Source organism: Papilio polytes, unplaced genomic scaffold (assembly GCF_000836215.1).
Source record: "Papilio polytes unplaced genomic scaffold, Ppol_1.0 DF824102.1, whole genome shotgun sequence".
Lineage (NCBI taxonomy): Eukaryota > Metazoa > Arthropoda > Insecta > Lepidoptera > Papilionidae > Papilio > Papilio polytes.
In genome coordinates, this window is record NW_013525102.1 from 3,977,613 (window position 1) to 3,992,909 (window position 15,297).

Consider the following 15,297-nt stretch of genomic DNA (forward strand, 5'->3'; position numbering starts at 1 on the left):
TTAGTAAAGATAGGGATTTTATTTGCATGTCAAGATAAATTGTGATGAAAAATGTGTAAATAATTATAATTTAAACAGTGTGTTAATTCCGCGTAAATAAAACTTTGATAGATCTGTTAAAATGTCTGTAAGGCCATTGCCCGATGGATTAGCTATGATAGCTTATACGGAATTAAACGAAGACCCAAAACGAGTTGAAGATGATTTGCGGCATATTAAAGAATGGTTGTCAAAACAAAATCATTTGCGTGCAAGATCAGGTGAGCATAATTTAAGTATTTTTTCATGTTATAATTTAAATGTTTTCATTCATCCTATATTTGGTCCACACTCCAAATTCAGTTTGTAGTCACTGCTAAAAATCCTGCCATCTTTACTCCGATCGTTGGAGCTAATGGTGATAGCTTCAAAACAACTTGTTAAATTGATTATTGTGTTTCAAACGATTTGATGAATAAAAACAAAGGTTCTTTTTATATTACCTATGAATTTTATTTGTAGTAATACAAATAATTATCTATTCATCCATAATCTTATCTAATTTACTCTCATCCATCACCGGTCGTTGTCGCTTTTATTCCTTCTTTGTTCATCTGTATCGCTAACAATAGAAAGCAAACACTCAAGATCAGATCATCTTTTTGTATCTTTTTCTAGATAGAAAAATGTACTAAACTAGGTGATTGATAATTTGTGATGTAATAAATGAACGTGTTGCAGATGACCAATGGCTGCTTGCCTTTCTGCGCGGATGCAAATTTAGTTTAGAAAGAACAAAAGAGAAGATAGACAAATATTATTCGATACGGAACATAGCACCAGATTGTTTTAGAATAAAATATTCAGATTCTGCATTTAATGAGATTCTTGAAACAGGGTAAGGAAAATATTAATAATAGATGAACTAATGACTACATACAGAAATCTACTCTTAGGAACTATTTGTAATATATGTAATTTGCTCACAGTTCATATTTAGTACTGCCTCGTGTGGACCACGACGCTGCACCGCGTGTTATAATCATAAGACCTGGAAGTTACGATCCCGATAAATTTACTATCACAGATATAATTTCCGTAGCTGATGTTATACACAAGGTATTTCAAAAGTTTTCTGCATATGAGTAAAATAAGACTAAGTCCACTATAATCTAAAGATTTTTTAAATTGGTGAATTAGTTTTCTGATGGAAGAGGCACACTAAATAAAATGATAGCTCAGAATGTTATTACTTAAATGGGGGTCTATTTAGATAGTTCAGAACTTTTAGAAAGTTTTGTGATAAGATACTTGAAGTCGAAGGTGATATTAATTTGCATGCCGCCTTTCTTGGATTATTTATTTTGTTAATCTATTCCACATATTGATCTAATGTTCGGAAATTAATTGTAGATTTTATTAATGGAAGATGACAACACAGTGATTGCCGGATCTCGTATTATTTTCGATTTAAATAGTGTCAAGTTAGGGCACTATTTGCAGATGACGCTCACAACTATGAAAAAGATGGTAACACTTGCTCAGGTAAAATAAAAAAAAACTTATCAATTAAGATAAAATAGCATTTCTGATTATTTAAAAATGATTTTTAATAGGACGCCATTCCCGTACGCGTAAAAGGTATTCACTATCTAAATACACCACCTGGCTTTGAGAGCATATTGAATGCTTTGAAGAGTCTTCTAAATGAGAAGCACCGAAAAAGAGTAAGAAATTTGTTTTAATAGTTACATTTTTTTATTTTAATCGATGTGTATTGAATAACTTTATTATTTCAGCTTTTCGTGCACAACAAGAATTATGATGAAATGTACAAAAGTATCCCTAAAGATATTTTACCTTTCGAATATAATGGGGAGTCTGAAAATATTGAGGATATTATAAGTAAGAATTAACACATATTCGGAGTTTAATATTATTTTTTTATCACATTTAATGTTATCCTATGTTAATTTATGCTATTTTTAATGTAATGTCGCTGTTATTTCATTTTTGTTATGATATGGATCCGCTATTAAATTATTTTTGACTGCTTTTTACAGATTACTGGAAAAAGAAAGTTCAAGAATACAGTGAGGTTTTCAAAGAAGATCTGCAATATGGCGTTGATGAGTCTGCAAGGAGTGGACGTGCAGAAACAGCTGACGCCATGTTCGGTGCTAATGGCTCCTTTCGTCGATTAGAATTTGATTAACTTACAAGAATCAGTGTCTTTTGTATTCTCAAGTCGAATTAAAATAAGAATTATTATTTTCAAAAATTGTTTTCAACTTATTTTAACAACTGGAAGTTGTTTTGTGGATCAGATAAAACTGCATTTTTTACTGAAAAAATATCATCACGGCAATGATTCATGCTTGGCTGATATAAAAACAGATATTAATTATCAAAAAAGTTATCAAGCGAACTGAGGTTCAAACGAAACTTATAAATTATCAATTGTAATCATATCTAAGACGCCTTTACTAATCCGTACCTTATATTAATTTGTTATCAATTGCGAGCACTATCGGTCAGTGTTGATGTACGCGGCGACTCGACGTTACATTTAATTTAAGTAATAATTAAAAGGTACGTTTTTTAAACTATTCAGACCTTATAAATATAATAAACTAAAAATGACTCATCTTACGTACGATCCCACCAAGTTCCTCAATAGTTAGTGACGACTTCAGTCTAACTTTACGTAAATTAAGCCATACTTTTAAGTACATGACTTACATAATTTCAAATTAAAAGATCGCTTGCGTTTATTTCGATATATTTGGTGAGGGTGTCTGAAATCACATATTTTTCTGGATTGTTTTTAATCAGCTTTGTTAAGATGCCGGTTCGAGCGTTATCTCCCGAGTTGGCTGAGAAAGCAAGAAATGAACTAAACGAAACCGATGACAATAAGTTGGCGGACAGTTTGCAGCATTTGAAGGAGTGGCTCGCCAAACAGCCACATTTAAAAGCCCGAACAGGTATTTACATTTGAATTTATAGTTCAATGGGAAAATAATATAATATTGAATTTAGAACCACCTGATTGTAGACCCATTTGGATGCCAAATTTCCGAAGATACCCCCAACTATCAACAAGCCTTCATAAAGTTGGAATCTTACTATACTATTAGCCTCTACTAGTTCTCTGATATGTGGTTACGATAAATATTTAGTTTGCTTTTCAGAAAGATATTTCTATAAAATATCATAAACGGCACATTTGTCCTAAATGTTAGTACAATCCTGCTAGGTATATATATTTTTTGTAAAGTGCTTAGTCACTTTGATATCGCCGTGTACAAAAAAATAGAATTATCATCATAATAAAATAATCAATTTACGTGTCACGTCAAAACACTTTTAATGAAATGAAGTATTAGTAAACCTGTCCCACAGAGTCACAGAGTTGCCTGGATGAGATCGCTCTTAGTGATAAGGCCTCACTTGCGCAAATCTAGTAATCACTTAATTTAAGCTTTATTGTTTTATTTGTGCAAAAGTATTAAATAAATAAAATAGCACAGTTTTTTAATATCTAGCTTTCGCCCACGACTCCGTCCGCGTGGAATTAAAAAAAAAACAAGTGGGTAACCTATGTGTACTTCCAGACTATCGTCTTCATCCATACCAAATTACTACAAACTCTAAAAAACATCCATCCATCTAATCTTTCGCAGTTATAACATCACTCGTAGTATGATTAATATTAATGATAAAAATTAATATTTCAGACGACCAATGGCTTGCTGCGTTTTTAAGAGGTTGCAAATTCAGTTTGGAACGAACAAAGCAAAAAATCGATCTATTTTATACGTTAAAGACAACCGCGCCTGAGCTGACTCCTTTGAAATATAATGATCCAAAGTTTGTCGAGCTTCTTGACCTAGGGTAAGTTTTAGGCTAATTAAAAATCAGAAATCTTCGCTAATTGTTAGTTATTAATTGACGTGAATTGATGTAGCTTGTAAATAGTATATCTTTTTTTTTATATAATATTAGGTGGCAAACGAGCAAGCGGCCACCTGAATCCACCGAAATGGAAAGTGACCGCTGCCCATAAACATCCGCAATTGCAGATGCGTTGCCTACCTATAATTGACGGAGGAGAAGACGCACATGAAGAGGACATTTCCAATTCCTATGCGTCTCCTCCACCATCAAATGCACTTTTCCTACCCATCCTTTCCTCTTAAGAAAAGGGTGGAAAGGGAAAGGGACTAAAATTAGGCCTCCGGCACCACACTCTTCAGACGAAACCCGGAATTGCTTCCACTTCACGCCAGTTTTCTGTGTGGTCGTGGTATTACACCGGGCGAGCCGACCCATTTGTGCGAAGATGTTAAAGCGGGCTCCACCACCACCACCACTGTTAAAATATATTTTAACTACCAATAAACTTAGATAATGTTTTACAGAGTAACAGTGGTTTTACCAAAATCCTCCAATCCTGCTGGACCTAGGATTATCCTAGCACGACCAGGATTATACGATCCTAGTAAATATTCTATAGGCGAAGTGATGTCTCTCAATGCTGTTATCCAAAATGTATGTAACAAAATGTTGTACGAAAATATTTTTTGAATAAATAGTTTGTTGCGCATTTATGGGAAAACTTAGTAAACTCATATGATTCTATTTTTTAATTCCCTGTAGATCATGTTAATGGATGATGACAATTTCGTTGTCGCTGGTGGGGTCAACATCATGGACTTACAGGGTATCACCATGGCCCACTTCACCCAGATAAATCCAGTGCTCATGAAGAAAATGAGTGTCGGGCTTCAGGTAATATTCACTTACTTCGAATTATTTAATAATAACTATATGATTAAAATGTAGGCCTTCTTACATTTTGCTGAGATTTTAAACACAGTAAGTTATCTACTGGTTTTCACACAATAGTAAACGACACCAGACAGATGTTTCAACTTAAAAGTGTCTTGTGTAATTGTTTTAGGAAGCCGCTCCAATAAGAATGAAAGGTGGGCATTACGTGAATACGCCTTCGTTCTTCGAGACTATCTATAACTTCATGAAAAGTTTCCTCAATGAGAAAAACAAAAAAAGGGTACGTAATTCTTAAAAAAAACACGTTTTACGTAATTAAAAGTATTAAGTATTTAATATTTACTTATTTCCGTAGTTATATGTACACACCGATTTAGAATCACTGTACCAGCATGTACCTAAGGAAGTACTGCCGACAGAGTATGGCGGTAATGCCGGGACTATTCGAGAACTCGCAGGTACGCAAATTACTACAAATTAGTAAGTAAGACAAATTAACGGAACAAAAGTTAGGTAATAAGCGAATTTGTAATGCATACTTGATTACATTTTGAATTATCCTTAGAACTAATCGTAACTCTCCCTCTAGTTTGGAAAGCAATTGAATATATCTTTGTCAATCATTTAAAGTATCAATAACAACTCAAGATTTCGATTTAAAGGCCATTATGACATTACGATTAAAAATTATCGTGTGTATTAAATTCGATTTTTTATTTTCGTTTCTATTTTCAGATAATTTAAAGAAAAAGATTTTGGAGTATAGCGCATGGCTCGACGAGGAACACTTATATGGAACGGACGAATCTAAACGACCCGGTAAACCTAAAACTGCGGAAGAACTGTTTGGAGTCGAAGGTTCCTTCAGGCAACTACAATTCGATTAAACTGTGCTTAGGATCAAAAATGAAATATATCATCATGAATTATGTTATGTAGTTTTATTTTGCAACTAACCCAGTAAATATTGTCTTGCCTTACCAACCCAAGGAATGTTGTAATTCTAGATTCCAATGGCCCCGTCACTTACCTAGGCTGGATTATCGAGATTCGAAACTATTTATCAGATGTGTCATTAATAAAATAAGGTTACAGGGTTAAAATATAGTATTTTCTTATCTCCAAGTATAAGTATACGTCCCCTGGTGTCACGATGTTAAGTATACATATGTATGTAGGTCTGAGAAACTTTACTTGATCTTCGCTATAAAATTGAAAGAACCTTTAAGTAAAAGATTTATTAAGACAATATTTTAAATTACGACTTTTTATACATTGACTAAAATTTAACTATTTGTCGACAATATATGTCAAAAAAATTAATTGCAAATCATACAAAGTAAATGTATAAGATGGAACATAGAAACCAATTCAATTGAATAGAACAGAAAACAAGATCTAAAATGGCGTAATAGCGTGCTGCTTAATCGACAATTCAGAGCGACACCGATAACGCATATTGTTACCTGATAATATCAGTCGATAGAGCGTCGCTACAACCAATACCAGCCATTCTCCTCGCAACTGGTAACAAATGTCATATTATTTAATAAACCTCTCCAAATTTTTGCATTATTCACTATTATAACCAATGTTTCTGTCAGTGTACAATACGTAGAAGTGAATTTTATAATTTAAATTCGTGATCTACAGAAAGGCATCATGATTCGAGAACTAAGTCCGGAGTTGGCGCACATTGCTAAGACTGAGTTGAACGAGGACCCCAAGCAAACACCTAAAGACGTTCAGCATTTAAAGGAATGGATCTTGAAGCAGTCTCATCTTAAAGCTAGAACAGGTAAGGCTTTGTGTTCTTCAACAAGATTTTAAAAATTGTATTGGTATTTAAATCTGATTCTATACTCGTGGTTTTAAATTTTTCTTACTAAATAAATGGTTATTGTAGTAGACAAACATTAATTTTCTTTTTTATTTGACTTAAAATATGGAATCATTGTGAATGAGTACGTTTTAGTTATCAACGACTGTAAAACTGTGTTTGATCTTAAATTACGCCGCGCAAATAAACTATTTAGGATTTTTCTTTGGAGACATTTATAAATAAGCATGAGTTTCTACTCGTATATTGCGTTTAACGATAACATGAATAACCAAAAAAATCATTAAGTGACAAAAGGTTAAGTTCAGTACCCTTTAAATATTCCGGTAAGCAGATCTCTTGGCGATAATAAAGATAGATAGATAACGTTATTAGATATATAGTTTGATAGTTTCTAAGCGTAATCTAAAAAGTAACTCATGAAATAATTATAATACTAATCATACTAACTAATATTATAAATGCGAAAGTTTAGATGGATGGATGTTTGTTAGAGTTTATAGCCTTAACGGCTGAACGGATTTCGATGAAATTTGATACAGACGTAGAGGATAGTCTAGAAGAACACATAGGCTACTGACTGTTGTTTTTCTTTTTAATTCCGCGCGGAGTCGCGGGCAAAAGTTGGTTTTAAATATTTTTTCCCGACTTACGACATTTAGAATAAAATACGAATTATCAACCAAACTGGAACAAAGAAATAAGTATTATAGTAATTACTCTCTTATTAATTAATAACTAATAACGTTTGGCCTTAATCGGTTTCGATATAACTTGACGTTGTTATTGTTTCGTTTTGATACTCACGTAATTCACAAGTACGTTAAGAAGTGCATATGTATAAAACTGTGGTGAAATATTTTCAGATGACCAATGGCTGGTTGCGATGCTGCGAGGCTGCAAGTTCAGTCTGGAGAGGGTGAAAGAAAAGTTGGACTTGTACTACACGCTGCGGACAACCTCGCCTGAAGTCACACTCAGATTGAAACCGACACAACAAGCTTTTATTAATTTCTTAAAATTAGGGTAAATGCAATTGTTATTTTCTATTTAACTTTAATGAATCTGCTTAGTATTTAGTAACAAGATTAGTAGTTTTAAAAATAGTATTTAAACATAGTTTCGTAGAATGTAACTTTATTTCGTTCTAAAAACAAATCTATACTAACATTATAAAGAAAAATTATATATTTATAGTTTTGTATGTATTGTAATAACTCAAAAACTACGGGGCCGATTTCAGAAATGCTTTCACCATTAAAAAGCTCAAAATCAGTAAGTAACATTGGCTATGTTTTTTTTAATTGCATGTGAATGAAGTCGCGAGCAACAGTTAGTTAATTTTAATTATGTAGTTTAGCATAAGAAAGCAAAAACCTGTATTTTAACATCGTTAAAAAAAACTTACTGTTATACAAAGATAAAAGATAAAGAAATTTATGTTCAACTTCTTAACTTTCAGAACATGTATAATTTTACCGAAAGCACCAACTGGCTTGCATCCGCGTGTAATTCTCATCAGAGCGGGCAGATACGACCCGGAGAAGAACAGTGTTGCAGACATCATGTGCATTTTGTATTATATGGTTCAAGTATGTTTTGTGTGTACTCAAGTTATATAGAGATAAAATTAAACTTAAGAGTGCATAGATACATTAAGTTACATAAGGTTTTTATTGTAACCTGTCTTTTTACATAGATAACATATAGCATCATTGAACTTCAATCATTGTATCTAATATTTTTTTTTAAGTTCAATAGGATTATTCCCAACCGTCATCCCTTTCTGTGTCTCTGACCTCTGTCTGGGAACAGATGAGAATAAAAAGTTTCATCTGTCCCACCTTTTGCGAAGAAGGGCCGATTGGAACTTATTTTATTTTACAACGGTTTCATCTGTCACCTTATTGGTCATAGTTGGACTAAAAGGTGGGACGGATAAAACTTTTAATCTCATCTGTTCCCACGTGGGGACAGAATGTGTTGACGGTTGGGAATAATCCGTTCAATAAATATATACAAGGCTGCTACAACTATTGATAACTATTGAACTATTGATAGCAATAACATGAAGTGGAAATTTCAATAACGACGTTCTTAATTCTACTCATTTTTATAGATATTGGTAATGGAAGATGACTCTGCGTCAGTGATAGGAACGAAAATTGTCGTAGATTATGAAGGCACGACCCTCAATCACTTAGTGCAAGCCAATGTCACCTTACTTCGGAAAATTGTCGCTGTTAGTCAGGTAAGATCCTTAAAATTTAACTATACAAATTACGTAATCGTTAGTATTTCATATAACTATTTCTATACTTATATGATAAAGAGAAAAAAAATAGTATTTTTGAATTTTTGTATGTATTGAAATAACTAAAAAACTACTGGGCCGATTTTCATAATTCTTTCATCATTAGAAAGGTGATTTATCTGTAACATTGGCTATATATTTTTTTAAATTCATCCGAACGAAGTCGTTAGTTATAAGTATTGTATCGATACAAAAAAGTCTGTCTGCCGAACAGTCGAGCGGACTGTGGTTTTAAGACCTCATGATAAGTACAATTCAACAGGACTCCCTACCTCTCAGGCTGAAGGGCAGCCATCACTTGAATGTGCCCTCAGGTATCGAGACTATCTTCAAGCTCGTGTCCGCATTTATTAGCGAAAAAGCGAAACAACGGGTAAGTTTGAACTGAACATCAGAAAAACTAGATAGTTATGGTGGTTAATAAAATAATCCCTGTATTTCTGCACATTTATATTTAGTTGAGGTAGAAATTTAAAATGCAATAATATTATGTTATAATATTGTTATTTATATTTTAGCTTAAAATACACAAGAGTATAGATGAATTATTTGAACACATGCCTAGAGATGTCATACCACCTGAATATGGTGGAACCGGCGCTACAGTAGCTGAAAACATTGGTAAGTGTTGGTTGTTTTTCGGAACACACGACAAACATATTGACATCCCTCTAATTCTCACTAACATCCTAAACTTCATTAAGTTTTAATAACAGTTTAGGACGGAGACAAATATACAAGATTCATTGTTTTTATTTTATTTTTTGGTAGTAGGTAACAAACGAGAACACTACCGGATTTCAATAATATACTTTATACTGCAACAAAAAATCTAGTTTCTCGAAATAACGTAACAAAAATATTTTTACTTTTTTTTATTTTCAGAATATTGGGCTGCAAAGATGAAAGAGTACAAGTCTTGGATGGAGGTTGAAGAGAAGCTCGGCACAGACGAGACCCGACGATTTGGTGCTCTCCCGTCTGACGAGGCTGGTGCTAAGGGATCTTTTAGACAATTAAATATTGATTAACGTAGAAATATATATTTATTTAAATCTATTCAGCGATCAACAAATTATATCAGTAGAAAATTTCGAACAATTTAGCATTTGCTTGTGTGAAATTGTGACATTTTCATATAAATTTCGGCCATCTAATTGATATAGACATCTCTTTAATTGAGAAGAAGAGAGAATAAGTCAGGATGTAAATTAGAAAATGTATTTTCTCTATGTACTAAATTGTCATTTTTAAATATAAATCTAAAATTTGGCTTGCACAGTATTAAAGTTATTTTAAGGAAAATGTGTCCATGTTAATTCCAAATATAGTAAGAGTATTGAGAAAACAGTGTAACTTCTGCAAAGTGTAAACGCAGCGAGGTAACCTAATGATTTAAACAGAACTTTATAGATATGTTAAATTATCTTTGTGTATAAAAATTAAATAAATTAATAATGTCTACAAAAGAAATTCTACTTGTTTTACTCCGCTAATTATGAGAGGCTGGCAGTTATGATAAAATACAACCAATAATTAGATTACTAATATAGTAAATGCGAAAGGTTATATGAATGGTTGTTTGTTAGAAGGTATCTCCTAAACAGCTGATGGAAGCAGCGATAGTTATCTTTCGATATCTTCAATCAATATCTAGTTTTATCAATTAATGCCACGAATCATTTCCTGTATGTGCCTCATGTAAAAAATCGTGTAGTTTCTTTTTTATAATAAAAGGGGACTAACGAGAGCCGAGAATCGAGGTGGTCAATGACGCCCATGGACATCCGCAACACCAGAGGAACTACAAATGCGTTGCCGGCCTTTGAGTTTATTGTTTCTAGTAAACTCAAAAATACTATGAAAATTAAAGACATCATGTTGTCTAGATACAGACACTTAACGGTTACTTCATACTTTAATACGAGGAAAACGCATATTCTACATTAAAAGTTGAGATATCCTTTATTAAAAAGTAACAAATCCCAAATATGTAGGCAATAAATTAAATAACAATACATATTAGTAGCATTAGTATAATTGTTAATTATGTCGTATTGTTAGCGAAGTAACGTCGCTTGCGCTATTTTAGGAAAACGAAGGCCTTTGTGAAGGTTAAATAATGAGAAAATACGTAAAACTAATTACCATAACAACAAGGTTTTGAAACAAAAACAATGATAGGTTGCATGTTTGCAAGCATTCTAATAATCATATGATACCTTAAAATAAACAACCAGAATTTAGCAAAGTAATTACATCTTTCATCTTTACTAATATTATAAAGAGGAAAATTTGTATTATCGTATGTTTTCGTAAAACAATACAAATATTTTTTTCAATGCTAATGTAGATTGATACGTTCTTCCCCTTATCTTGATTAGTCAAAACTGTCGTTTTAATTTGCGTGCTTTAGTTAAGTGCTGATAAGGCAAATTATCGCAATGGATCTTTCGAAACATGGTTATTTCGTTAACTTCATACCTCAAGGTTTATCGTAAAGCCGATATTGCATAACTATCATAAAGTGTTATACATCCACCAATAAAAACTGCTATAATACTCTGATAAATATCGCTTAAAAACAATTTACGAGTATACAATTGTACTAATTATTTAAGTTTATTAGATTTGCAAAGAAAAAGCGTTAAACGATTGGAATTTAAAAAAGATTTAAGGCTCTTTTGGAGTAAAATTATACTGAAATCTTTGATCAATGTTGACGCAAAGTTTCAATAGTTCAAATAGTCTACAATAATTTTATTGTTATGTTGCCAATTGGCAATTATTTAATTTAATACCCTCGTCAAATTAGTCACGGTTGGTTTACCTGCGACGATGTACGACATAATGCGACGAAAATAGGTTAACTAAACTAATCTTGGTGTGTCAACACCAGTTAACGAAGGAATTCCTAGCGCCGCTCGTATATGATACAACTCTCTAATCAAACAATTGTATGCACGGTCTCTAGGGAAAAATGTACAGGAAAATCAAATATTACATCAATGTTTATGAAAACAAAATCAGTTTTTTGCTGCTAAATGATAAAAATGCTATTTTTTAAGGAGGCAAATGAGCGGGGAGGACACCGATATGCGCATCGTCGCCCATGGACATCCACACCAGAAGAAAAGCAGATATTTCGACGTCCTCGTTCCTCGGTTCTCAAAACACCCCAAATAGTGATAATTTGAAAACACCGCATAGAACAGATTAGTTTTGTTTAAAGATTGAAAAAAAAAAGTGTTACGCGTAGGGCCTTCTACAAACAATAAAAGTGTATTGTTCATTGAAATGTATGGGTGTTTAACTGTTTGGCGCTATACTTATCGACAGGACTGAACAGTTTCATTGTGTTAGCATGTACACGGAGATCATTCATTTTGTATTTGTAAATGATACTGAAATTGATGTATGGATTGAAATGAGGTTGAAAATCTATTACATTGATCGGTTATATTTCGATTTTTTTATTCCACGTGTATTAGGTATGTTGATATCCTCAATTCTTAAAGAATAAAGTATAATCTAAGAAAGTGTAATAAACTATAAAAATACACATATTGCTTACCATACATAGATACTTCAGTTAAATACCTGGTGAATGTAATTATTACCTATATGATATTACTATCTTATCAGCAGTCATATAAAACGGCGGGTAATAATCTCGTGCCCGCTATTGAACTGATCGCTGAAGCCATGGAAACTTGACTAACACTCGTCATTGCAACACTGCAATCACGAAGCGAATCACTATTTGGCATTGAGTTTTACATTTCAGTACAAACTAGCAAATTGTATAGACACGTTCTTATTTGAAAAATATTATCACGATCATCAATTACTCGTACGTTCCTGTCGGTAAATTTAATTAGTATGCTGTTAATCACCAAGTCGACCTACCTTTCCTTAGTTTCAATATTGGCAGTGTACTCGATAGACGCGGCATAGTGACGTTATTGTTTATGACTCTAAAATAAGGTTACATTAACAAATTAAGGTACGTTTCCACCAATAGCTTTTGTTTTCTTCCAAGTGATAAATTACGGTCTTCACGTAATTATTAAGTGATTTTTTGTAGATTAATAAGTGTTAAATGGTAATAAAAGACGGGGTACGTCGTTAAACTGCGTCCAGACCACCGGAGGACGGGCAGCAGCGTCCCTTTTTAAAAACGGTGGAGAAGTCTGCGATCGCCAACCCGCCTGCCAAGCGTGGCGATTATGGCAAATCCCCCCCAAATGATGGCCACTAGAAAAGTACGGCCCCCAGTACCCGGCGGCCCCGCCGTTCCTGGTTACGGTAGCGGCCAGGGTAACGGCGGGGCAGGGGGTGCTAAGAATCCCCGGTTAGGATACGGCTACCACACACGACGACCTTTGGCCCTGGCAACACTGAACACGCGCACACTGCGGACGGACGAGAGGATCGCGGAGCTGGAAGAAGAATTGAGCAGGTTGCGTTGGGACATCATAGGATTATCCGAAGTCCGAAGAGAGGGGGAGGAAACGATAATCCTCAAGTCCGGCAACTTGTTCTTCTTCCGGGAGGGCGACCAACAGTCGCAGGGTGGTGTCGGGTTTATCGTCCACAAGTCCCTCGTGAACAATGTGGTGAAGATCGAGAGTGTGTCGACGAGGGTTGCGTACCTGATACTCAGAATATCCAAACGGTATTCGCTGAAGGTTATACAGGTCTACGCACCGACCTCGACACACTCCGACGATGAGGTGGAAACTATGTATGAGGATATCTCACGAGCCATGCATAGTTCCAAAACCTTCTACACCGTTGTCATGGGGGACTTCAACGCGAAACTGGGCATTCGGGACGGAGACGAGCTACGAATGGGAAAGTTTGGATATGGACGGCGGAACCACCGGGGACACTTACTGGCCGGCTTTATGGAGAAGGAAGGACTTTACATGATGAACTCCTTCTTCAAGAAGCAAGGGCACAGGAAGTGGACCTGGATGAGTCCGGACGGTGCTACCAAAAATGAGATTGACTTCATCATGTCGACAAAGAAGCAAATATTCAATGATGTCTCAGTGATCAACGCGGTTAAAACCGGGAGCGATCACCGAATTGTCCGAGGCACATTGAATATCGACGTCAAGCTCGAACGATGTCGACTGATGGGGTCTACACTCCGGCCAGCGCCCGTGCATATCCACAATGCCGAAACCTTTCAGCTCGAACTCCGAAACCAGTTTGAATGCCTGGGAAGTAGCGTGGACGATCTGAATGACGGGTTCGTGCATGCTTTGCAGTCGGTGGGTTCTAAGTTCTACAAGACTCACCGTAAAAGCTCGCCCAAGAAACTCTCAGACCACACTCTCGAACTCATGAAGGAAAGGCGAGACATGAAACTGCACTCTTCAGATGATGCTGAACGGTATCGACGGCTAAATAGACAGATCTCCACGAGCATAAAGCGCGACATACGCCGATTTAATACCAATCGGGTTAAATTGGCTATCGAGCGAAATCAGGGCTCCAAAGTGTTTTCGCGGGATCTGTCTATTGGGCAAAGTCAACTGTTGAAGCTGAAGACTGGAGAGGGTAGAGTTGTGTCCTCCAGACCTGAACTCTTGAGTGAGGTTGAGAGGTTCTATGGGCAGCTCTACGCAACGCAGGAACCTGTCACAGATCTGGTCGAAGATCCCAGAGCCAGATTAACCCGACATTACACCGAGGACATCCCGGACGTCAGTCTCGACGAGATTAGTATGGCCCTGAAACAACTTAAGAACAACAAGGCGCCGGGGAATGACGGAATCACCGCAGAGCTATTGAGGGCAGCTGGAGAGCCGGCACTGAAGGTTCTTCAGAAGCTCTTTAATTCCGTCATTCTCGAGGGACATACGCCAAAGGCATGGAGCAGAAGTGTGGTGGTACTGTTCTTCAAAAAGGGCGATAAAGCCCTCCTGAAGAACTACAGGCCCATCTCACTTCTGAGCCATGTCTACAAGTTGTTCTCAAGGGTCATCACGAACCGTCTCGCTCGCAGATTCGACGACTTCCAGCCTCCCGAACAAGCCGGTTTCCGTAAAGGCTTCAGTACCGTAGACCACATACATACGCTGCGGCAGGTAATACAGAAGACCGAGGAGTATAACCTGCCACTATGCTTAGCGTTTGTGGACTACGAGAAAGCCTTCGATTCGGTCGAGACCTGGGCGGTACTGCAGTCACTCCAGAGGTGCCGAATTGACTACCGGTACATCGAAGCGCTAAGGTGCTTGTACGAAAACGCCACCATGTCAGTCCGAGTACAGAGTGAGGACACAAAACCAATCCATCTGCAGCGCGGTGTAAGACAGGGTGATGTCATCTCCCCGAAACTCTTCACCGCGGC

General features: G+C 35.7%; 3 protein-coding genes across 3 annotated transcripts in view; all 3 read left to right on the top strand.

Moving 5' to 3' along the window:
• The first annotated feature begins 43 nt into the window (after positions 1 to 43).
• On the top strand, positions 44 to 5,707 carry LOC106099464. Its single transcript, XM_013278023.1, has 14 exons — positions 44 to 260; positions 721 to 877; positions 969 to 1,098; positions 1,393 to 1,524; positions 1,596 to 1,706; positions 1,779 to 1,884; positions 2,043 to 2,181; positions 2,815 to 2,966; positions 3,720 to 3,876; positions 4,404 to 4,533; positions 4,642 to 4,773; positions 4,946 to 5,056; positions 5,132 to 5,234; positions 5,512 to 5,707. Exons 1-14 carry the CDS (start codon positions 122 to 124, stop codon positions 5,661 to 5,663), a joined length of 1,851 nt encoding a protein of 616 aa, XP_013133477.1. The 5' UTR covers positions 44 to 121; the 3' UTR covers positions 5,664 to 5,707.
• Positions 5,708 to 6,144: 437 nt separating this feature from the next.
• Positions 6,145 to 10,368, top strand: LOC106099895 (alpha-tocopherol transfer protein-like). Its single transcript, XM_013278582.1, has 8 exons — positions 6,145 to 6,303; positions 6,430 to 6,574; positions 7,483 to 7,642; positions 8,079 to 8,208; positions 8,736 to 8,867; positions 9,193 to 9,303; positions 9,449 to 9,551; positions 9,816 to 10,368. Exons 2-8 carry the CDS (start codon positions 6,439 to 6,441, stop codon positions 9,959 to 9,961), a joined length of 918 nt encoding a protein of 305 aa, XP_013134036.1. The 5' UTR covers positions 6,145 to 6,303; positions 6,430 to 6,438; the 3' UTR covers positions 9,962 to 10,368.
• A 2,260-nt stretch (positions 10,369 to 12,628) lies between these two features.
• LOC106099896 (alpha-tocopherol transfer protein-like) overlaps positions 12,629 to 15,297 on the top strand; it is a 5,834-nt gene continuing 3,165 nt past the window's right edge. Inside the window, exon 1 of the mRNA XM_013278583.1 lies at positions 12,629 to 12,936. The gene's annotated coding sequence lies outside the window, so the exon portion shown is untranslated. The remainder of the gene's footprint in view (positions 12,937 to 15,297) is intronic.